Consider the following 25,544-nt stretch of genomic DNA (forward strand, 5'->3'; position numbering starts at 1 on the left):
ATTAAGCACTTTAACCAACAAAAGTACAAATATAACCAATATAGGTAGCTAAAAATATATATAGCATGAAAACCCGAAATTAGTACTCGATCAGTTCTTATTAAAAAAAAAGTGGAAATGGAAATTGGTGAGGAAGCATTAAATAAAATGCCAAAAAAGAATGCAATATCATTATCAGTTGATTTATGCCATTTACATAACTAGTCCTGTATACATCTTTAGGGCAGTGGTAGGGGTGGGACTTCGGTCTGGCGGTTCGGTTTGACCTCGGTTTGAGTCGGTTTCGGTTTGGAGCGGTTCGGATTGAAACGGTTTAGTTTAGCTGTCGGATCGGTTTGGTTCGGTTTGGGTTAGTCACGGCTCGGTTTGGTTTCGGTTTATTTCTTTGCGGTTTAAATTCGGTTTGGGTCATAAGCGGATCGGTTTATAAACGATTCGGATCATGTCGGTTCGGTTTGATACGGGTCGGTTTAGGCGGCGGGTTTACCCGGGCCAATGTTAGTTCGGTTTACAAACGGTTTGGATCAAATCGGTTTGGTTTGAAATGGGTCGGTTTAGGGGCGGGTTTACCCAGGTCAATATCGGTTCGGTTTATAAACGGTGCGAATCATGTCGGTTCAGTTTGAAATGGGCCGGTTTAGTGGAGGGTTTACACAATCCAATTGGTTCGGTTTATGAACGGTTTGGATCATGCCGGTTCGGTTTATAAGCGGTCTGGGTCATGAATTCATGATTGTTTTAAAGATCGCGTCATGACCATGATTTAATGAGTTGATACTTAGAATACGATAAATTGATAATTAAGAATGTACAAGTATTCAATTAGATCGATCAACAAGTGTTTTAAACTTTTAAGTTTTAATAATCATATATGTTTATCGATTATACGGTTTATACCGTTATACGTACATACCATGATACCAACGATTCAACGAGACAATGATAGTATGATACCAATCGTACATTCGTACCATATGATATACTCATATACATAATACATATACTGATATACATTAACAATGTCGTATTGAATCAATTTCAATTTCCAAACTTTGCATTTCTTATAATTTATAAGTTAAACGAGATTAAATGGATTAGTTATTTACTTATTTAGTTTGTTACTTTATTTAGATTACTAACTCAAACAACTTGATAAGTTAAATGGCCGAAATCACAAAATCACTAAAGTGGTGATGAAATCATTATGCAATACTAATGTACAAATAGTCAAATACATAACAATTAAATTGAATGCCCATGAAAAACAATGGTTAGATTTCATTACTTTATTAGTTATTAGTTTATTACTTATTAGTTACTAGTCTTATTAATTAGTTTATTACATTTAAAGTCACAGACTCACATATATAATGATTTATGTTTACCGGTTAAACTTAAAGAGGATGTTCAGTTTAATTATGAGTTTGATCAAGTAGGTCGAACCACAATGACATACATTAGATAATTTAGATTCTATTCACAGTCAACTTGATAGTGTGCGGTATATCAAATCTACTAACAGTATTGCCAAATTAAATGTATATAATAGCAAACTAACTAGTATGGTCGGATCAATATCAAATTAAATATATTTTTCATGGCAACAGACATTCTACGTACATTGAGAATAGTTTCGGCTATTGTTTAGTTAACGGTTAAACATGAAAGATAACAGCATCTGTACAAAAAATCATTCGTTCATTGTCGAAATCTTTTGTAATGCTCTAAACTAAACTCATTCAGACATCGGACCCAAAAAAACTTACTACATTAGGATGATTTGATGCATGATGTAAAATCTAACCACCCAAAAAACTTAAAACCCTAAACCCTAAACCGATCATATATATTAATATATAGTTGATTAATTATATACATATAGAGATGATAGATATTGATGTACATTAACTATGTCGTAAACTCGTAATGAATCAATTTCAATTTTGAAACATTTGCGTTTCTTACAATTTATAAGTAATAAATTACTTACAGTAATAATAGATTAATAGTAGTAGTATTGTAATAATAATAATATTAACAAAAAATTATACTAACAATAATAATAATAATAACAATAATAATAAAAATAACAATATTAATAAAAATAACATTATTAATAACAATAATAATAATAATAATAATAATAATAATAAAACCTCAAAAGTCAAAAATTCAAAATAATAATAATAAAAATAAATAATTAACAATAATATTTAATATGTTTAAAAAAATGAACGGTAGTATCAAAAAATAAAAAAAATAAAATAATAATAAACGGTCAAAAAGACCTCGAAAAGAACATTACAAAACAAGACCGTTGGATGTATGAAGATTCTAGATCCTTAATTAATACCAAAAAAAAAAAATTTGAAATGAACGGTGAGATATTGAGATTTGAAATGGACGGTTAGATTAGGGGAAGAAGTTTTAACCTAACCTAAACCTAACAACAGCAATAGCACGCTGCATGCCTCATTTGATCATTTCATCATAATCTAAACGGCTCTCTCTCTCTCCTAACTTGCTCCTCTCCATCTCTCTCTCTCCTAACGCCTCTGAATCTCCTAACTTTCTCACACCTCTGAATCTCCTAACTTTCTCACACCTCTGAATCTCCCTCTTCATCATCTCTCTGCATCTGAATCTCCTTATTGGCGAACGGTAAGGTATTTTTTCTGTTTTCTTTTGCAATTTATGTAATTGATTAATTTGTTCTTTTTTATTTGAAGTTTTAATTTTTTTTTTTTTTGTGTAGATCTGTCTTATTCTCTCACGGTATAAAGTAGTTTTTCTTTTTTCTTTTGCAATGTATAATTAATTAATTTGTGCTTTTTTTTGTTTTGAAGATTTAATTTTTTTTCTTTTTTTTTGTTTTTGTAGACCTGTCATACTATACTCACGGAGTCACGGTATAACCGTATAAGGTATTTTTTCTTTTGCTATGTATAATTAATTAATTTGTGCTTTTTTTTTTTGAAGTTTTATCTTTTTTTTTCTTTTTTTTTTTTGTAGATCTGTCATACTATACTCAGTTACTCACGGTATAACCGTATAAGGTATTTTTTTTTTCTTTTGCTATGTATAATTAATTAATTTGTGCTTTTTTTTTTTGAAGTTTTAATTTTTTTTTTCTTTTTTTTGTAGATCTGTCATACTATACTCACGGTATAAGTGTATAACCGTATAAGGTATTTTTTCTTTTTTCTTTTGCTATGTATAATTAATTAATTTGTGCTTTTTTTTTTTGAAGTTTTAATGTTTTTTTTTCTTTTTTTTTGTAGATCTGTCATATTCTACTCACGGTATAAGGTATTTTTTTATTCTTATTCTAAGTTTCGATCTTTTGTTCATTAATTGTTCTGCAATGTATATTTCGTTATTTTGTGCTTTTTTTTTGTGAAATTTTATTTTTCTGTGTATATGATCATGATATTGAGTATATGAATTTGATGGGGGTTTTTATGGTTTATACTATATGATACTTGTATAAAAAAAAAGCATATATTATAATTCAATGTAACATGTAGTTTTAGTTAGTGTTATGTTGTGTATTTATGTCCCAAATCCCAATTTAATCCAAGAATTTTTTGTGGGAAGTATGATATGAGGATTTTTTTTTTGTTCAAATTTAGTTTTTGTGTGTGTGTGTGTGTGTGTGTGTTTTTTTTTTTTTGGAATTAAACTCCAAGTAATGGACTATAAAATAATTGTGCATTTGTGCCTAATGTCATACTTTGTACATTCTGCCCAAGTCCAACATTTATTAAATGGGCCTAGTTTGTCTGAGGCCTCTATTAGTTTGTTACCATTACCTCAGGAAGTCCAGTGAAATGTATACTTGTCTGATTGGCTTAAAGTTAGTACTTAAAGTTAGTATACTTGTATGTACTTAAAATGTATACTTGTATGATTGGCTTAAAGTTAGTACTTAAAATGTACACATATGTCAGTCACATGAGACAATGCATGCTTAATTGCTCACTATTAGTAGAATCTGTCACTTAATTTGGTACTTATAAATGCTGTTTTTTTTTTTGTTTCAGTCATGTCTCGCGAGTATGATGAATTTGACTATGAGAGGCAATCAAATTTTGATACTGTTAGCTCTCAAGCTGCCTCTGTCCCGCTTGATGATGCTAGTAATACCGGCACTATCAATCCTTCTGTTAATAAACGTCAAAGAACCGCAGGTATATGGAAGCATTACACTTTTTTTGTAAAGACGATAGGTAATGAAAAGGTAGATTATGCTCGTTGTAATTTGTGTGGCAAAGAATATAAAGCACCTGGTAAAGCGGGTACTTCAACTTGTAGAGCTCATATTAATGCATGTTTGGAAAAGCATGGTCTCCAGTCTGGTAACGAATCACAATTTGATCAAAAAACTTATTTACAAAAGTTTGCTAAAGCTATAATCTGCCATGCATATCCTTTAAATATTGTAGAGCATGAATACCTTAGGGAACTTCATGCATATTTGAATCCTAAGGTGCAACATGTTTGTAGAAAAACTATGTTAAAGTATGTTATTGCTGAGCATGATAAATATAAATCCTTGTTGCATGAGTCTTTGGCTAATGTTTCTGGTAGAGTTAGCTTTACATGTGACTTGTGGACTGCATGTACTAACCGAGGCTATCTCACTTTGACTGCTCATTATGTTGATAACAGTTGGTCTCTTAGGTCTAAAATTTTAAATTTTAGATATTGTGGCCCTCCCCATACTGGTGTTGAGGTTGGAAAGTTTGTGTTTAAACTGATTAAAGAGTGGAACCTTCAAGGTAAGGCTTTTTCAATGACCGTTGATAATGCTCGTTCTATGGATGTTATGGTTGAATATTTGAAAAAAAGAATTAATGCAATGCTCTCCTCTTCCTTGTAATGGGAAATTCTTTCATGTTCGATGTTCAGCTCATGTTTTAAATCTTATTGTTCAAAGAGGTTTAAAAGAAGTTCATGAAAGTGTTGAAAAATTGCGTGAGGTTGTTAAATATATTGATGCTTCTGATTCTAGATTAACTCAATTTGAGAATGCTTTGTCTGAGTTAGACTCTGCTTTTAATGGCAAGTTATGTCTTGATGTTGTGACTCGTTGGAATGCCACTTATACAATGCTCCGAAAAGCCTTAGAAGCTAAGGATGCCTTGATTCTATATACTAGTAGGTTTTTGGGTATTTCTTATAGACTTGATGCTGATGAATGGGATACCATTCAAAAAATTTGTGATTTCCTTCAGCCATTTAATGATATAACTGTGTTATTTTCTGGTACCGAATATCCCACTTCTAATTTGTATTTTGTTAGTGTTTTAAAAATTGAGTACGCTATTACTCAAGCCTTTAAAGACCCTAAACTTGCACCCATGGCAGCAGTTATGCTTGAGAAGTTTGAGAGTTATTGGGAGGATTATAGTTTGATACTTTCAGTTGCTATTGCTCTTGATCCTCGTTATAAGTTGTTTCGAGTGAGACATATGTTGAACTCGTTGTATAATGATGAGGCATGCGACGAAAAGATTATGATGAGTAAGGAAGATTTTTATGACCTTTATAAATTTTATTCTACTGCATCTAATACAAGCTGCAGAAATCCTGCCTCTTCAAACACAGCTCAATCTGAAAATTCTAATCGCACGTTGAGATCTCAAAATATGTTCACGGTATTTATGTTATACAATATACTCAATATTAATGGTAGTCTTCTATTTTTATTTGTAATGTCATAATTTAACTTTTATAATAAAAAATCTGTTTCAGTTGCGTGAGGTTGATGACGAATGTGATGATTCAACTAGATGCCCTCTGGCTGATCTTGAGGCATATTTGAATGGACCTCGTTCGCGATTAATTCAAGGGGAACATTTTGACGTTCTCAAGTATTGGGAATCTCAAGCTTCTTCTCTTCCTTTTTTAGCTAATATGGCAAGGGATGTTTTGGCCATTCCTATTACATCGGTGGCCTCTGAATCTTCTTTTAGTTTGGGTGGTCGTATTTTGAACAAATATAGGGGTAAACTTTTGCCAAAGAATGTTGAGGCATTGGTTACCACCCAAAATTGGTGCCGTGGTTATCAAGCGGATGTTGAGGAAGGCGTCCTCCTTATTGGTAAAGAGATTGAAGGCGAAAGTGCTTCATCTGCATAACTGGTATTTGTGTCTCATTGTGGTTTATTTTATCTTGAAAAATCGTTGCCCTTGTCATTTATTTTCAGACTTGCTGGCAGCATTTTTCAAGACTTTTAAAATCGTTGCCCTTGTCATTTATGTTGAGACTTAAATAGTTAAATGTATTTTGGTACTTGCTGGCAGCATTTCTCAAGTTTTTATTAAAACAACCATTGCTCAGTGATGTAAATCTGAGAGCAATTTTAAAAAACAAAAGCTATAATTTTGAAGTTGCTTGGACTTGTTATGAGCTGCTGCTTGCTGGTAGTGCTTTTGCCTTTTGGTTGTTGTCTCTGCTGAGTTGTTGTTGCTGCTGTTTTGTTGCTGCTGTTTCTTATGCTTGCTGCTGTTTTGTTGTTGCTGTTTCTTATGCTTGTTGTTTTAATTTTTCTTGAATCATCGTTGCCCTTGTCATTTATGTTGAGACTTCAATGTATATGTACTTGCTGGCAGCATTTTTCAAGTTTTAAGTTAAAACAGCCATTGCTCAGTGATGATACGATAAACGTAAATCTGAGAGCAATTTTGAAAAACAAAAATAAGTTCCTGCTGAGTCCCTTCTGCTTATATTATTCCTTGCTTCTGATAAGTTGTTGATCTGTTATTGCGTGTGCTGGTTCCTGCTTGTTGCTGCTATTTCCTCTGCTCTTGGGTGTTGTGCTGCTGCTTCAAGATTCTGCTTCAAGATTCTGCTCCCAAATCACTCACATTCTCACTCCTCCCTTCATCTTATCATGTATCATTTTTTGCAACCCTAAACTTGATGATATTTCAGTTGATAAATCTGAAATCTAATCTGGGTAGTAGTGATAGTAGTTTCATTATGTATTGGTATATGTATTGTGAATTTTAATCAATGAAAATGGTGACTTTTTTTTAATTGCTTGTTGATATTACTCTAATTTTAATGCTATTTATCTGCTGGATTTGTGGTAATGTTATGAAATAATTGTGGCTACAGATTTGGGATGCCTCCGTATTTATTAAAATTCATTTACTTAATATCTGGTTTAATTTAAGAAAAGCTAAAAAATGTGTTTTATAAACATTTTAGTCCTCCCCTTTACAAAATACTTGTATAAGAAAGTTTTATAAAGTGATAATATGAATAATTGTACGCCTTATTGACTAGTACAGTAATATTCTAATGCTTATGCCACTTGTGTAACACAATCTCATACATCTCCAATCTTATGTTACCTTTGAGGCTTTGAGTGTTATTGGATGATCATGAATATCAAGGAACAATGAAGATAATTTGGGTGGACTAGCATTATTACTGGAATGAAAATGATACAATTATACAAATAATATATCTTGTAATTAAAATAAATAAGTAATCTAAAACGATATTAATAATGTCGTTGGCCTAGATCTAGGTGATATAAACCTTTGTATAAACCTAAGCCGTTTGATTAGATCTACATTTATTAACATTAATTGTATTTACTATTTAGCCATTTAGGTTGTAAATAATTCAATTTGAATTAAGCAGTTTGTAATCGGATCAGTTTAAACAGGTTGCGATTCGAAAACAGTTCGATTTTAACGGTTTAACGGGTTATGGCAGTTCAGTTTAGACGGTTAGCGGATTATAACGGTTTGGTTTATACGTGTAGTTTAAACGGTTTCGGTTCATAAACGGGTCGGTTTAAACGGTTAGCGGGTTACAAATGGTTCGGTTTAAACGGTTTTTTTTTTCGGTTTAAACGGTTTCGGTTTATAAACGGTTCGGGTCATTAACGGGTTTATAAACCATTCAGTTCGGTTTCGTTTCGGTTCGGATTTGCGCAGTTTGGTTTGTTATCGGTTTACGGTCCGTAACGGGTTGACATTGAGCGGTTCAATTCGGTTTCGGTTTGATATTGAACGGTTCAGTTCGGTTTTCGGTTTGTATTTATCGGTTTATAAACGGATCGGTCCGTGATGGTTCGGTTCGGTAACGGGCGGTTTCACGGTTCGGTTTGAAAAGTCCCACCCCTAGGTAGTGGCATTGATGTATTTCGTGGTCCCTAATGTAGTACTCCGTATAAGCCTAATTTATACCATGCACAGTTTTCAGGTAAATTAAGAATACGACTACTACTTTGCCCTACATATATATATATGGGTTCCTATATATATATATATATATATATATATATATATATATATATATATATATATATATATTCATATTTCTTCTCACATTTCTTATGCTTTGTATTTCAATGGACCTTCTTCATTCCGTGCATGTTCCTTAGGTTTATAAATATTAATTTAAAGGAATAATATTGTCCCCCAATTTTTAAGCAATTTCAGGTGAATACTTTCCACTGATTCTAACCTATCATACTCCTACATTTGGCACATGGCAAGGCACACTGACCTTAGCTAACTCACACAAATGACCTGAGTTTGAAAAAATAAAATATTGAAAGAGTAAACTCTCCCAACTCAATTACAGTCAAATTAATAGTTATTGAACACAAAAATCATGAACATCACCTAATTGTGAATAGATAGATGAATTGTGTAATATACAAGAATAAAAAATAACCCTCTAATATCCTTGTCAATTAGGCTTGTACATCTTTTAATTTTAATTTCAAGCAAACTGTTATTCTGTACATTAAACAAATTCCATTAATTTTTTTGTTTAAGACTATACGCGGTAATAGTTTTGCATAATCAAATAAAGTTTTGGTAGAGTTTATTGATCACACACACCACATTCAAATCATTAATGTTATTGTGTCGGGTTAGAGATTGGAGGTGACCTATAAATGAATGAAACCATACGGCCATACCTAGTTGTAAGGGAAGAGAGAAACAAGCAAGAGCGGGGAGGGGGTGGAATGTGGACCCAAAGACGCTTAGATGTCGGTGATATGGGTGGGTCTCTCGAAAACCTCGCCGGCGTTAAAAGGTACGCGGCACCTAAAAGTGTAATCTTAAGATTTAAATAATTAATTAATTAATTAATGATTGTGATCATCCTAATTTAGGATTCAATAATCAGACTAAACATTCCAATGTTTATTGAATGCGGGTTACTATTATCGGGCCGATAAATAACCCAACCACTCCTCTGACCCTTTTGCAGCTCCTTCTTTACTTTGATTCCTTGCTGTTTTTTTAAAAAATAAAAATAAAATAAAATAAAATAAAATAGCATTAGAGTGACATTAAATTTTATCACAGTACAATGCCCAATTCTTTTATGGTTTTTGATATTAATGTCTTACACCTTTCATTTACTACAACACTTTTTGTACTATGCCATTTTTCAATTTGGTCTTTTTTATTTTTATTTTTTTTTGAGCCACATGGTCTAGTAATGAGAATCGATTCAAAATTTCTCGAAATTGGAAGGGAAGATCTAACCACTTGAGCTATCCCTCACTCTCCCTTTTAAGTTTTTTGTATGTGGTAAATTTCAAAGAGCATGCCTTAAGATTGACGGTTTATAGTGTTATTAACAGTCAAATTAAAAGATTGCTACAGAAAATGACTCGTATACCTCTTTAACAAAATAAAAAAAATAGTCTTACCATACACGTAGTACAAATTTAACAAAACATCACATGACTTACACAAATAAATTAAACTAATATATTAAGGACTAGTCACTGTCCCTCTCAATATAATCTTCTATGTGAGATAATTATTTCAAATTTTCAATGGTATATAATAAATTATTACACTCAAAATTAAAATTCCATGAATTGTTTTCAAAATGTTGGTATTCCGATCCGATCCTAATCTGATATATACGTAGCTTAATAAGCCCAAGTCAAAAGAGTGAACAAGCACTTGTAAATTATATAAGTATAAGGTCAATTAGACAAAAGTGGTGTATGGATTTGATAAAAGGTGGAATAATTAGTATTCCAAGTCTAAGAAATAAATTCAACTGGTAATAACAGTAGTAGGTCCATTGACCATGGCAGTAAAAGCATAGTATAAACTCCTTAGTCCTTAAGCAAGTAAATGAAAATTTACAGTGGTAAGTACGAAGAACAAACATAGAAGTATAATTTAGAAGTAGGCTTAAAAAAATTTCTTGGAATCATTAATTAGGGGGTCAATCACGTGGAATTGAATACAGCTTACGGCATAAATGAATGAGATAAAAAGAAAGTGACACTGAATCACAAGTTACGCCATTCTACCACCTCCCCTGTAGCTATTTCATCTCTTTACTCTCTAGCTCTTTCTTTGTTTTTTATTTTATTTTATTTATTTTTTATATACATTTTTAAAAAGTATATACATATTGTATTTATCTTAAAAATCTGTTCTTTGCAACTTAATTTCAAATCAGCTCATTTCCTAATTTCCTTCTCACTTAAACAATTTAGTTCTGATCAGTTCAGTTTAGTCTCACTTCAGTAAATCAGAACAGATCCTTAGGGCCGTTCTCATACGTTTATTTTCAATTCAGTTCAGTTCAATTCAGCTCAGCTCAGTTCAGTTCAGCTCCTAATTTTCTTCTCTTATAAAATATTCATTTCAGTTCATTTCAATTCAGTTCGGTTCAGTTCAGTTCAATTCAGTTCAGTTTAGTTCAGTTCAGTTCAGCTCCTAATTTTCTTCTCTTATAAAATATTCATTTCAGTTCATTTCAATTCAGTTCAATTCAGTTCAATTTAGTTCAGTCTATGAGAACAGTTTCTTAGTCTTTTAATCAAATTACTCATGTTAGGATTTTTATTTTGATGACACCAATCTAATCATGCATCATTTACCTAACACACAAATTAAAAACCCCTCCCAAAGCTAATGAAATACTTGGTATGGCTTATCTTATTCTATAGCATGGAGTTGTGGACAAAGTCTATAAATGGATTAGTCGATTCAATAACAAAAATTTTCTTGAAGAAAAAGTGAATCATGATGAGTTGTACTTAGTATTGAAACCCTCCTAACCAATTAAATATTTTGAATGGCTTATCCTTTTTCAACCATAGGTAAGTTGATAAGTTTTTAAAGAGTTTAATTAACCACGTATATGTCTAGTAGTAGGAGTAAGGTTTTAGCCTAAAACAGTTGGTGATAGATGAAATTGTCCACTAACCTTATATATAACACGATAGAATCAATAGATATTCTATCAAGCAGGCTAAATTATTCGCAAGTGAAATATTTTTATAGCATAACTTGACTACAAATGTACACCTTCCATTTTTTATTATTTCGTAAGTCTGTAATTCAGGAGAATTGTATATTAATATTATTTATATCTTTATATGGAGTAGTTTTAATTAATACTCGTATGAAATACAGAGTAAATACTTTTAAATAATGCATTCACAAAGTAATATGCTCCGTACTTGTTAAATTAAATGGGAAGAACAATTATGATGTGGAGGAGTAATTTGTAGATGAATGAATGGGAATGCATAAGCTCCCTATGATGGATGGAATGAAATTGAAGGTGGTGGTGATAGCCAGAGCTCAGTGGTGTGGTGGGGGGGGGACCCATAATCCTCATCTCATACTATCTGCTCAGCTTCAACTGTCCTCGTCTCTTTTGTCTTTTTCTTCAACCCTTTCTTTTTTTCTTTTTCAAAACAATATTTACTTGTATTTTAATTTTAATAAAAAAAAATTAAAGTAGAAGAGAGAAGTTTCACTCTCATGAGTCATGACCCCGGCGTTATTATAACCACCCCCCTCACAATCCGCTTGCTTACTCATTCTCATTCTCTCATCCTTTTCTTTCTTCTCTCCTTTGTTTTTTTTCTCTCTCCTTCCCCCTTCAACTAAGCCGTTTTTCTTGGGGGTGCTCTTCAGATCACTCATCACGCACCCTATAAATCCAAATTCATAAAACCAAATTCATTCAACCAATTGGCCCTGGGTTGGAAGCAATTGAGTTGAGGGGAATGTTGTCTGGCTCGAGGACGAGGACCCGCCTTTTCACCGTCGTCGGACCAGGCTTCATTCCCCCTAATTTTATCTGCTTCCCTTACACCTCTTTTTCCTCCTTCTCAGGTATTTTTCTCTCTTTTTAATTTTATTAAAAATTACTCCTATAATAAAGATAGAGTTTGTACGTGTTGCAGAGGTTTAGGTTGGTTGATTGGTGTAATGATGATAATTTTTGACCCTAACTCTAACTAGATTCTGTAAGTGTGCTCAGAATATAAAGTTTTTTTCATCATTACTTTCCTTGATTTTTTTTTTTTTAATGATTATTATTATTTGGCAGTTTATTTGTCAGTCATTTTTCATTCTTCAAATTCTTCATCATTTCCTCATCATTATACCATTGTTTCATAGGGATTTGTCTACCACCCATGTGTGTGTTTGTGAGAGAGAAAGAGATTCTCTTCAGATCTACTTTCCTTTTCACCTTTTCACTTCTTCCATCTTTCTCCCCTTTTTTTCTCTCTGCTAGTGTTTGTTTTTTCTATTTTTCTTTCTCAGTTCTTCAGATCTATTATAAAATTTCTCGTTTTCCATTTTCAATGTGTTCATGTTCACACCATCTAAACCGTCTAGTTACTAGAGAGAATCGCAATCGAATCACATCTGGTCCTATTCATACTTTAAATCTTTCTATTAAGCTAATTTCAGATCTGTTATACTAAAAGATCTCAACTTTCCATAGCCTGAAATAATATTGCACATTCTCGGGTATATTCTAGTATTCTACAGTAAAATACGGAGTAATAATTATACCCGATATCTCTGAACCATTCTTATAGGGGTAATTTAGTTTTAATGATTATGAATAGGGAGTACTTGTTTTGTTTAGTTGTGATAAGATAGCTTATTGATTTTAATGTTGGTTTTGATTGAATGCAGGATTCTAGAGAATCAGTGCACTCGATTTAATGAGGCTTTGTTTATTGCAACTTTATTATCTTTACTGACGTTCTCTGGGTTTTAATTGCCTCATGAGTCATTACTTATCTATCCTATACTTATTCAATTAATAATCAACTATCTTTTACCTCTCAACTCCGTAGTTATCACGGAGTACTGTACATTTACTTGTCTAGCTGATTGCCGAACAGCTAACAAACTCTTATGTTAAGCACATAATAATCGTCCTTTGTTAATTGCCTAACTATACTAGTACCATTAAACGAAACTATTAACCAACTTTGTTGTGCTTATTAAGACTAATGTTATTAATTAAACACATTATAATCGTCCTCTATTAGTTGCCTATCTGTATTAGTACTATTAAACCAATGAAACCCTCACCCATATAATTGCGAGATAAAAAGGATGAGAAAACAAGTCAATGAAAAGAACCCCTAGTAAAGAGAAAGATGGGTAGGTGAAGCAGCTTTCTATTGAAGAATGTAGTACTACAGAAACATGGGTAAAAACTGTTACAAAGTGGGTTAAAAATGGTGTGGGTACAGATTACCATGCTCTCTATCTTTTTGCTAAAAGCCTACAACTTAACTCTTTACAACATTACTTTCTCTCTTATTTTACCCTTTTTTTTATATAAATTTATTTAGTGAAGGGGTTAAATAAGCTACTCAACGTGTGACATGCTGTGATGAGAAAACACAGACAGAAAAAGAAAAAAAAAAAAGGTAAACAGTTGATATGAAAAGATAAGAGCGGAAGTTTTTATGCACTACACTACTCAGAATATATAGGTTGGTATTATGGTATAGTATTGTCTCTTGTTTTGTGTTACAGAATGCAGGGCAGTACGTACAATTACACTGAGGCAGGCAGCTGATTGATGAGAAACAAACAGAATTGTACAGCTTATATGTAATTATGTCCTAGGATTTCATCCTTAAATTGCTAATTTCATATGATTTGTTTTGTTATTGGTTAAATTGTGTCAAGGTATGATGATCTGAGGAGCGAAACATTAGTTTAATTAGTGATCAATCACTAGATTGACTGTGTATATGTAAATTTGAAAAGTTACATTATGTAATATGTTGGTGCAATGCCACAAATCTTTGTTTGGGATGGTACTGTTGTTTGGATTACGAAACAAGATTTGAATTATTAATTATGATGTTGAACATATGAGTGATCACAAGTTAAGTCTCTTGATACTATACTAATGTCTTTGGATACCTAAGAGAGGGCCAAGTGTTGTGTTCAAGGGTGGATAATAGGTTTGTTTTATACGCAGTGTTTCAACTTTGATTAGATTGATTGCTAATATAGTTTATAAAGAAAACATGATTAGTGACAGTCTTACTTACCACTACAAGAAAATAACCTATCAAAAGCTTTCCCAACCCAATCATTTTCTTAAAAAAAAAAAAAAAAACATGCGTGTGATCTTTACAAGATTCGAACATGCTAATATAGTTTGAGTGATCACAAGTTAAGTCTCTTGATACTATACTAATGTCTTTGGATACCTAAGAGAGGGCCAAGTGTTGTGTTCAAGGGTGGATAATAGGTTTGTTTTATACGCAGTGTTTCAACTTTGATTAGATTGATTGCTAATATAGTTTATAAAGAAAACATGATTAGTGACAGTCTTACTTACCACTACAAGAAAATAACCTATCAAAAGCTTTCCCAACCCAATCATTTTCTTAAAAAAAAAAAAAAAACATGCGTGTGATCTTTACAAGATTCGAACATGCAACCTCAAACTCTTATACTTATTGTTTCACCAATAAGTTATGACATATTTTATGTATTCTTTGTCAAACAATATTTACATATCTAGTGTTGAAAAGGCTTTTCGTATCGATTTTTAGGATTTAGTGGCGATTATAAATGATACGATTTCTCAAAATTATATAAATGTGTAAAAATAGTGTGGATATGTATTATTATGTTCTCCGTATCGATTTTATATAGGAAAACCATGGCGATTGTAAAAATGATACGACATCCTTAATTATTTCACAAACATACTTGCATATTGTAGCGAATGTACAATCGCTACGAAAATATATTTTTCTTGTAGTGTACTCCAGCTATGTTTTGTGTGGTTGATATTGTGTTTATGTCTAAATTGAGTGAATATTAGTCAAATTCTTTCATTCTACTTTCAATATGCATGTGATCTACTTGTTAATGCTCTTCAACCAAGAAAATCTTTTTTTTTTGACAAACTTTTTGGATAATTTGTTAATATACCCCATCACTTCTAAACATAGGAGTAATAAGTCTTTAATAGTGCTAAATAACAGAAAATGGTATTCATGACAGACTAGTTGATTTAAAGTCACGAGGAAGTAAACCATTTCAATTTAAAAACAAATTATAAAATTATTATGCAAATTAAGTTGATTCTTGATGTGTCTGAAGATTAGTATGTACGGAGTAAAAATAACTTATGTTTTGGATTGCAAAGTACATTAAGTGACTATTAGTTTTGCTCTCTTAATTACATTATTGTACTTTAATTCACTATTCAACCTAAATTAAAGTATTTATATAAATCATTACTATCACCTAAGTATTTGAACAATATATCTAGCCAAGTTCTGGAAACAAATTTAACAATTATTGATCATATGCAATGAATTTGTGAAGTTGTTAGTTCAAAGATTTTTAAATCAGATTAGTACATTTGGTCAGCATTGTTTTTACAACAACTTGAGAAGTAGTTGGAGTTGGTAGCACAAAACAGAAAAAAGAAGAAAGAAAAAGAGCAATTATGTTATCCAAATATGATGTAAGACGACGTGATTTATTATTGATTACAAGCTTTTAACTATTACTAACATCTCTTTCATAAAGAAGTCAAAAGATTATATCTTATCAAAACTTTTAGTTAAGGGAAATTCAAAGTATTACAAAAAATTATGTTTATGGCTGTTTTATATCTGAAAGAAGCCGTACAAAATAACGTTTACTATCATCTTTAAGCTTTTGTCCTTATACAAGTCAATACCATAAAGGACTAATAATGGAGTAGAGCATAGAAAGATTAGGACTTATAATTGACATTATAAAGTATACTTATTGTTGGAAAGATTACAATCTATATATTACGACGTATCAAATAATATGCATAAGCCATAGTGATGACCCGTGAACGGAAATACAAGTAATGAATTATAACGTTGATGATAGAGGCAGCGGTGGGGATACAAGTTAATTAATGAGGAAAGGTAACAAGAGAAATGACGATATTGGTTGCGATCAACTGTTCCCTCGCACACAGGCAATCAACATCAATGGTGTATTGAGATTTCTAAGGAGGACAAACTTAATTAAAGATAAGGACCTCCCTATCACAAAATTAAGTGCATTGTTTTCCACTGAAATTAAAGACAACCAAGAACCAATAAATCCAACAAGGATTTTTATTTTAAAACAACTATGGCCTAGTGTTCAAGCACTTACGTCGTTGATCAAAACTCTTATTTATGTTGTTTTACACAAATTAAATAATCATTAATCACTCACCATAACTTGTAATCCTAGACAAATAGGTTGTAAAACTTAATTAAGACAACAAATGCTGTCTAATAATTTTGAATTTCCTAAACAACCTATTCTAATTTAATTGTAGTTTCTAGTCCAGTGGACAAAACCTTTGGGCTAGCCCACGTTGCTTTATTTTTGCAGTCACTCAGTTGATTCCAGCAAAGTAAGCCTTTTGAGCCCGCCACTATGTCCAGAATCATGGGCCTAGTTTTAATGTTTTATAGTCCAACGATATTTATGGCCCATATTAAGATTCTATTTGGCTCTTTGAAACGCAGCTCGTCCGTAACAAAAACATGAATTACACAAGTCAAGAAATAAGGAATATTTACTTTATGATTCCAGTGGAATTATGCAAAAAATAACATCTTATTAGCATTGGAAAATAGTATCATTGGTATTAAAAAACTTGTCTCCATCCCGTCAAAAAAAAAAAAAAAAAAAAAGAAAAAAAATAATCTTGTGTCCATGGATTGAGAACCATGCTTTGCATTGTAATTTTAATCTGATTAATGTGCAGGGTAGATGATCAATTAGACTGATTGATAACTTAAGTCATATTATTGATTATTAAACACTTTTATTAAGCTGCAAATATTTCAATCAAGGTTTGATGATAGGTATTGAAAGCTTTATGTTGTATTAATAATCATTATTAATTTTTCTTTTTATTTTTGGAAACATAATCATTATTAATTAAACTAAACCATTGTAGTCTTATTTGTTAATGTAAATTATTAAATATCTAAGTTTGATGATATTGTACTCTTATTCTATGTTACATGATCATTAAACTAAACTTTAGAAACTATTAAAAAAAAAAAAAACCAATGCAATTTTGTTTTTGACCTTACATTGAAATTAAAGTTTATGTTTGCTGTCAAAAACTAATTTATTATTGTTTATACAAATTAAAAAGCTAATATTGTTATTATTCGAGAATGTATATGCATCGATTGCGGATCATGAATAATTGGACCCTAAAAATATTGGTTGAAGAAGAAAAGTAGGAAAACAAATTATGATCCTGTATTAGCAAATTTCCAGAAATTGCGGGTGCCCACAAAGTTTGGGAGTACAAATATTGTTCTTCTAATGTACCTTTCTATCCAAAGGACCCACTTGTACTCATTTTCTGTATAACTTTCGGCATTATTTTATCAATTGGCAGTTTGTTTATGATTTTTCTACGTAATACTGGTAAATTGTAATTAAAAGTGAAAAACATATGAACAATTAAAATAAAAAATTGTTTAGACTTATAAAAAGATAAATTGATTGATATTAATTATATATATATATATATTTTTGAGGCAACAACCTTAGAGCATCTCCAATGGCAAGCTACAATGCTTTGTAGCTTGCTTTTCTATATAATTTTTTAAGCTACAACACCTTTTAGCAATAAAGTGTTCCAAAGGTAAGCTACAACATTTTTTAGTTTGTAAAAAATAAATTTTAATAAATAAATAAATAATTATACACATGTTACAATATAAGTGGAGTTTATTTGTCTCTTTTTCAATCAAGCATGTAGCTTGTTTGGGCTACAATTGCTAGCATGGTGCTCAATTTTTTGTTCTCCAGTGGTAAGCATGTAGCTAGAAATTTTATTTATATTGCAACAAGTCCTTACAATTAAACCATTGGAGATGCTCTTAGGCCCTTAGGCATTTGAAAAGTATAAATCATGCTATTTTGGAAAATATTAAGAAGGTTAAACTTAAAATTAGCGGGTAATATTTATAAATGAAACTAATCTAATATGGTTTAAATAGATTGTAGAGTATTTCCATCTCAACCAATTTGTTAATGTGAATTTAATTACTCGGTAACATATAAATCTCACATCCTATGCATGTACTTTTTTTTTTTTGACGGGCCGTGCATGTACTTTATTGTACTTTTATTGACATTAAACATATTGTTTTTTATTATTTCCTTCATGTTGGATTGGCCGTCCCTAAAAAAAAATTAAAAATCATTGAATATTTTAATTATTTATATACCTCAAATCCTATAATTTTGAAAATTCTAATTATTTAGGTTTATCAATCAAGATAAAACAATATTTATTTATTTTTATTTTTTAAAAATAATATGACCATAACCATCCAATTAGTCCGCAACCTCCTAAATCTCACCCAAATTAAAGTCACTAACCCTAACATCACTCTGATTAGGAATCCTTCTCGCCACTTACATTACGCATGATAAAAAACATGAACCCCCACTTTTATCTTTTTTCCCCAGGAAAACAAGATAAAAAAAAACAAAAACAACCCTACCTTTAGAAAACTCCCAATTGGGCCCCACAATTAATGGGTTGTTAAGTATTGTACTCCTATTTAAACCCAAATTCATCCCAACCAAAATCCCTCTTTTTCCTCTTTCTATATAATTCCCCTCTTTGCTTATTCAATTCTTTCACAAATTCTAGGTTAAACATGGCAATCTCTCAAACCCTCCATCTTTTCTCCAAAACAACTCCCCCAATTTGTTTCGTCTTCCTCTAATACACCCATTAATTTTCCCCATTTTTTTAACCCTCAATTTTCGTAATTTTTTTTTTCGAATTAAATTCTCCAGTCAAAGAAAGATGGTTCACCTGCATCTACCTCACAAGAAGCAGCAACACCATATTCCGAAGGGTTGTTTGGCGATAAAAGTGGGGCTCACCGAAGAAGAACAGCAAAGATTCGTGATACCAATTTCGCATTTCAACCACCCTCTTTTTATGAAGCTTCTTAAAGAAGCCGAAGATGAGTACGGTTTTCATCACAAAGGTACCATCACTATTCCTTGCCACGTGGAGGAGTTTCGTTACGTTCAAGCTTTGATTGATCAAGAGAAATCCCTTCATCATCACCATCATCACCACCATCATAATCATAATCATCACCATCATAATCCTATTGTTGGTTGTTTTAGGGCTTGATTGATTTTAGTTTAGTTTTGATCCAACGGTTGTAATCTTTTCTTGTAAATTCCGTCAACCTGGATCCATGGATTAGTCGTTTTATTTTTCATTAGTCGTTTAATTTTGGAGGGTTAAGGGGTTAATTACTTCTTTTGTTTTAGGTTTGTTCTTGAAATCATGATTATGTTGCGACATTATTGTGATATCTATCAAATATGATGACGATATTTTTTCAATAAAGGATTTCTTTTTTGTTTTTTTTTTTTATTTTTACTGTTGATATTATTTTAATTTTGTGATATTAATTAAAGAATGACGAGATGATGATGAAAGAATTATGTGACATGCAAACAAATAGTCGTTAGTTGTAACAAATTATGTGATGAAATTAGAATATCATCCAGTGGGTGCGAAAGGAGAGAGAAAAAAAATAAATTAAAAAAAAAAAAAAAAGGCAGGAAAAAGCGCGCAACTACTAGAATTTTTTTTTGACTAATTTTGCAAAATTAACACTATTCAATTTGCGTGAATCATTATGAGTTTATTTATGTCATTGTTTTACAAGTCTTTTTCTAGATTTTTTTTCCTTTCTTTCTTTTGGATGCCCGACCTTTAAGAGGTTATTTCGTATTTTACACTAGTGTTATTCGTTGGCTATTATTATTTTTAATTCTTTGAAATTTGAAAAATAAAAAGGAAATAAAAGAGAGATTGATTAAGGGTCTGTTCAAATTTATTGAACTGATTAAAGAGTGAAAGCGTTGATTTTATGGAACCAAAAACAATTTTTTGTTATAAACACCAAATTAGTTTGATTTAGTTATAAGGGTAATTCATGTGAAAAGAACGAATGAAGCCAGTTCAGCTCAGCTCTGCTCTTAATTTATGTCTAATGATATTGCTAATGATAAAGCCAAATTTCATTCTTTTAAGATCTTATTACAACGACAACAACAACAAAAATAATAATAATAAATAGTATATAAAAATAATAATAATAATAATAATAATAATAATAACAATAATAATAATAATAATTGAAATAATAATAATAATACTAACAATAATAATCAATAAATAATAATAATCATCAATAAATAATAATAATAATAATAATAATAACAATAATAATAATAATAATAATAATACTATAATAATACAAATAATAATAATAATCAATAAATAATAATAATTAATTAATAATAATTATCAATAATTAATAATAATAATAATAACAATAATAATATTGATACAAATCATTGTTCAAATGGTTCTATTTTTTTGAAACATATTTCTAATGTTAATCTCATTGAGAAAATAAGAGGTTTCAAGTTTTTAATATATTTTCCATACATTTTATAATATATTTTCCATACATTTTATAATTATAATTATATAGTATATTTTTCGTAAATATTTTAATATGTACATTTGTATATACACATATGTATAGTAATAAATATCAATAAATAATCAAAGATCACTAATCCGTAGTTAAAAATCACTAATTAATAAGTTCAGTTCAGTTCAGCTCGGTTCAGTTCAGTTCAGTTCAGCTCGGTTCAGTTCAGTTCAGTTCAATTCAGTTCAGCTGAGTTCAGTCAATCGGAACAGGCCCTAAGTTCGAGTTCAAGGAAGCGTGTGTGAGCCACACGTTACTATGTTTAACTCTTGGCCATGGTTGTTTATTCTCCTAGATTTTTGGCAATTTGTTGATTTTTAAGATTTGATTATGACTTTTATGAATGTTTATTGGTAACTGTGAATTATTTGAGAAGCTTATTTGGTATAATTCCTTGAAATATCCAATTATATAAATGATAAGATTTCTGTCATATTATACCACTTAAAGGATTCTTTCCAAAAAAAATAAAAAATATCCCACTGAAAGGATTGATTCTTGACCAATTTCTTATACTGTCATTATTGTTTAACATATATGATCATCAATGATTGTAGTAGTGGATACTTAAATAATTATTCATCTTACTTCTCACTAACTTCAACTCTGATTTATTCTATTTTATTTATTGTATTTTGTCAACCTTATTTTAATAAACCCACTAGCTACTTGATCTGAATCAACTGATGATATAAACATTGGAAAATACAAGGAAATGCAAGTAAATGATATTGACCATAAATTAACATTAACAATATCAAACAAGATGAGATTTTGTTAGGCATTCTTTGATTCTAATGCTAGGCATATTCTCAATTTGAGCATAACTTTAATTTCAATTCACTAACACATAATTAACAAATGTAATAATGTAATAACCTACTAGAAATCTGATGTTTTTAATAGTATTCAATATTTTATTTTTTAATTTTTTAACCTTCTTGCCTACTATTTGTATTTTAATGTATTTTCTAAATATCAAACATTATGATTTTTACTACAAATATTTATTCTTCTTCTTCTTTTTCTTTTTTTTTTTTTTTTTTTTTAGGAATCATGCTTTTTTTCTTTTAATTACTAACATTTCACTTTTGTCAATGCTTAATCTATAATACTCTATCTTCATTTACATTTTAGTAAAAACTATAAAATTAAGGAATTAAACATGAATACTTTGAAAGTATATATTGAGACGAATTTAATAAAATCCCATGTAATGAATATAATTAATTGAGATATTGCTTTAAAAAAAATTAATTGAGATATTAATAATTAAAAATGTATATTAATGATTATAAATTGGCATAAGAGAAGTACAAGTAGCAATTAAAGATATATTTAACATAAATAAATGTGTATATACGTATTACATGGCCTACATGTCATATAGCTTCAAGAAGACTTCAATATAACTGCCGTTTGCTTGTTTGCTTTTGCAAAACATAATTTATTGGCTGAAATAAATACAATTGTTGAACCGATCATTTCATCATAATTGTTAGCTCCAAGTATATATGTATATAAGAAAAGGTTGGCCGACAAGGCAACAATACGTATACAAGTGTATTATTTTCCTTAGCTAGTTTTTGACTAATTAACCAACAAATTAAGCTGATGTACTACTGTTGTATACATCAGATGGATTCCTTAAGACCTATAGAGGGGTTCTTTATGGACGAGCATTCACACTTAAATACTTAATCTACCCAGCTCTTTCATTATTAATGAGTCTGACCTACAAAATTATACGAGTATTAAATTAGCATCCAAGATTTTTTTTTAAGGTAAGGAGAAAAAGGCCCGCCCTACCTCAAAGTGTCATTAATGGGGATTGGACCCTAATCTAAAGGTTGGAAGGTGATAATCTTACCACTACACCAAGCTTAGCTTACGAGATGAAAGTGTCATATTAGTTATAAATTAATAACATTCTTTTTATACATGAAATGTATTTTGTAGTTCAAATGTAAAATAGGGACATCCAAACACTTGTAGAAATGCCACGCACCCAATAGAAATATTTGCAGAAAGTCTAAAATCAGTTTAGAATCAAGAAACTTTGGAAATTAAATGACATAATGAATGTAGTGAGTTGGTGAGTGTAAGACAATACAGGAAAATAAAGTGCATGGAGCCAAGAGTAAAGAGTTTGTGAGGTCTAAATTACAAAAGTCAGGTGTGAATGTCCTCCACGTTCACTACTCATAGTGTCCTACACTAATAAACCAATTCCACAATCTATTGGTCTTAGGGGCCCTTTATTAAACTATTCTTCTCGACAATTATATTGTTGGGAAATTATTCAACATGATTATACTAATACTGTACTAACAAGAATTCAAGACCCAGTAACCATTACATTAGACCATTATTATTATTGGAAAGACTATATATATATATATATATATATATATATATATATATATATATATATATATATATATATTTGAATAGTTGAAAGACTATATATTAAAGGATTTCTTCTCTTCACTTGCAATAAGCTAAGGTACGTATTTAAATTTGCTTTAGTTACGTAAGATGATCTTATATAATATAGACGTATCATATATTTGAATTATTTCCGTCTATTTTGATGTTCTCTTCATGCTCATGGTCATGTCTTAGAAAAGTGGTTTCACATTTATAAATTACATGGTGTTTGGGTCCAATTTAGTCCAATTGGGCTTAGGCATTAAATGATCCAATTAAAAGCCCAAGGTCAAGGTTCATCTCTCCAATTGTGCTAAAGTCAAAGATCAGCCCTCAAGGCAAGCCAATTGAGCTAAGGCCCAACTTCTCCATGTATGAAGAGGTATAAAAACCATCAATATTACATTTTTACACATATTCTCATCAATTTAAGAAAAGCCTCAAGCAACTAACTCTGTTGCATAGTCTTCTCTTTCAACACATTGTACTGACTTTAGCATCGGAGGGGCCTTCCTCGGCAACACCCCCGAGGCTAGTTTACGTGTGTTTACTGTGCAGGAAACCTTCGGCCCAACATTACTTGGACCGAATCTAGTCTTCTCCGTTTCATCGGACCTTCGGCAAGGTCCCATTGTTTTCACCCGAAACAATTTGGCGCCGTCTGTGGGGAAGACTTTCAAAAATCTTTAAGCCAAATTTCTAACCAAGATCATCTTGCAATTATCTTAGTAGCAATGGCTAAGAACCGCAAGAGCAAAGGCCTCCGTCAAGGAGCGGGCGAAAAGCCTAAAACCCCTACACCATCACCCTCGCCGGACCGGAACTCTCCCAAGGGTGCCAGCTCGGGGGGAGGATCATACAAGGAGGATTCCCTTTCTCCCGTAATTCATGACTCTCATCATAGGCCGAGTCACTCTCGGTCTAGCAGGGGAGAGTCCGATCATAGGACACATTCAGTGCCCCAAAGCCAACCATCGACTGTGCGCCCTCATTCCCATACTCGGCCGAGGACCCCTTTGACGGGGCCCAGCTCGGAGGAGGTGGCAAGAGCGCTGGCAGTGCTCATGGAGGCGATGAGGGCACAAAATATGCCACCACCTCGTGATCGAACTCCTCCGCATACCCGGCATCAGCGGAGGAAGCTAGACCATGATGGTGGGAAGCTTCCTTCCTTCCGGGAACTGGAAGAGTGGGAAGAGGATACCTAGAAAAATGAAAAAGAGAGGAAAAAGAACCCTCAATTTTTAAAAGGATCCTCATCCTCCCGACCAGAGACGCATAAGAGCAGCAGCTCAGCTTCTCGGCCAGAATCTACTCACCGAGAACCTGAGACTGTTCGCCGAAGCGTCCTCGACCGACTCGGCGGCAAGGAACCGAGTGTGCGCAGTCGCCTCTCGTTCCCTGCGGCCGAGGCCCAGACTTCCCAGCCAGGGACGAAAACCACTCTTACCTCTCTAAGAGGGCGGAGCGCGGTCCCTTCGGCCAGGAACAAGGGCAAGGCCGTTATGCTACCCGCCAGTTCGCCATTCGATCAATGGATACTGGAAGAGCACGTGCCCACGGTTAAAATACCGTCGCATATCACATATGATGGGACCTCGGATCCGAAGGATCACGTGGCCTCGTATGAGACTCATATGCATCTTTGCCCCAGATCCGAAGCGACTTGGTGCAAATATTTCCCAACCACTCTCAAGGGGGTCGCGCAAGCGTGGATCTCCAAAGGAGTAAAGCAAGGCTCCATAACAGGGTGGGATGATCTATCCTCCAAATTTAGGAGCAAGTTTTCCACGGAAAACCGCCGAGAGAAGACTACTGCAGAACTCATGAGTCTGCAACAGGGGGAAACCGAAAGCCTCCGAGATTATCTGACCCATTTCAGTAACGAGTCATCTAGCGTCTCTCAGCTGGACCAGGGGCTAGCCGTTTTTGCGGTGCAGAATGGCCTTCAGCCCGGGAAGTTCCTAGACTTCATGGTCATGCATACCCCGCAGACCTTGGAGGAAGCTCTGAATGCCTCGGATAAGTTCATCCGAGCCGAAGAATGGAACAAAGCGAAAACCTAACCTCAATTCGGGGGAGGGAAACAAAGACAAATACCCTTGTCTGAAGGCCAAGGCCATAAGGCAAAGGGAAAGTCAAAGGCCTCGGAGCAATCTTCGGCCAGCGACCCAAAGAAGGAAAAATCTGCCTCATACACAGGCAGATACGACTCCTACACTCCGCTCTCTCTTCCACGCGCCAAAATTTACA

The 25,544-nt window shown here is 32.2% G+C and overlaps 1 protein-coding gene and 1 long non-coding RNA gene across 2 annotated transcripts; both read left to right on the forward strand.

The window, feature by feature from the left end:
- Positions 1 to 11,520: 11,520 nt before the first annotated feature.
- LOC110714184 lies at positions 11,521 to 14,161 on the forward strand. The gene is made up of 2 exons (XR_002510108.1): positions 11,521 to 12,144; positions 12,961 to 14,161. It is a non-coding gene; the product is annotated as an uncharacterized LOC110714184 (long non-coding RNA).
- Positions 14,162 to 18,781: 4,620 nt separating this feature from the next.
- On the forward strand, positions 18,782 to 19,723 carry LOC110714300 (auxin-responsive protein SAUR32-like). The gene has a single exon (XM_021892804.1). The coding sequence runs from the start codon at positions 19,139 to 19,141 to the stop codon at positions 19,475 to 19,477; it is 339 nt and encodes a 112-aa protein (XP_021748496.1). The 5' UTR covers positions 18,782 to 19,138; the 3' UTR covers positions 19,478 to 19,723.
- Positions 19,724 to 25,544: the final 5,821 nt, after the last annotated feature.

The sequence above is a fragment of the Chenopodium quinoa genome, unplaced genomic scaffold (genome assembly GCF_001683475.1).
Source record: "Chenopodium quinoa cultivar QQ74 unplaced genomic scaffold, ASM168347v1, whole genome shotgun sequence".
NCBI lineage: Eukaryota > Viridiplantae > Streptophyta > Magnoliopsida > Caryophyllales > Amaranthaceae > Chenopodium > Chenopodium quinoa.

What these genes read in the sequence shown, in the direction of transcription:
- LOC110714300 (XM_021892804.1), top strand. Translation starts at nt 19,139, where the DNA reads ATGGTTCACCTGCATCTACCTCACAAGAAGCAGCAACACCATATTCCG.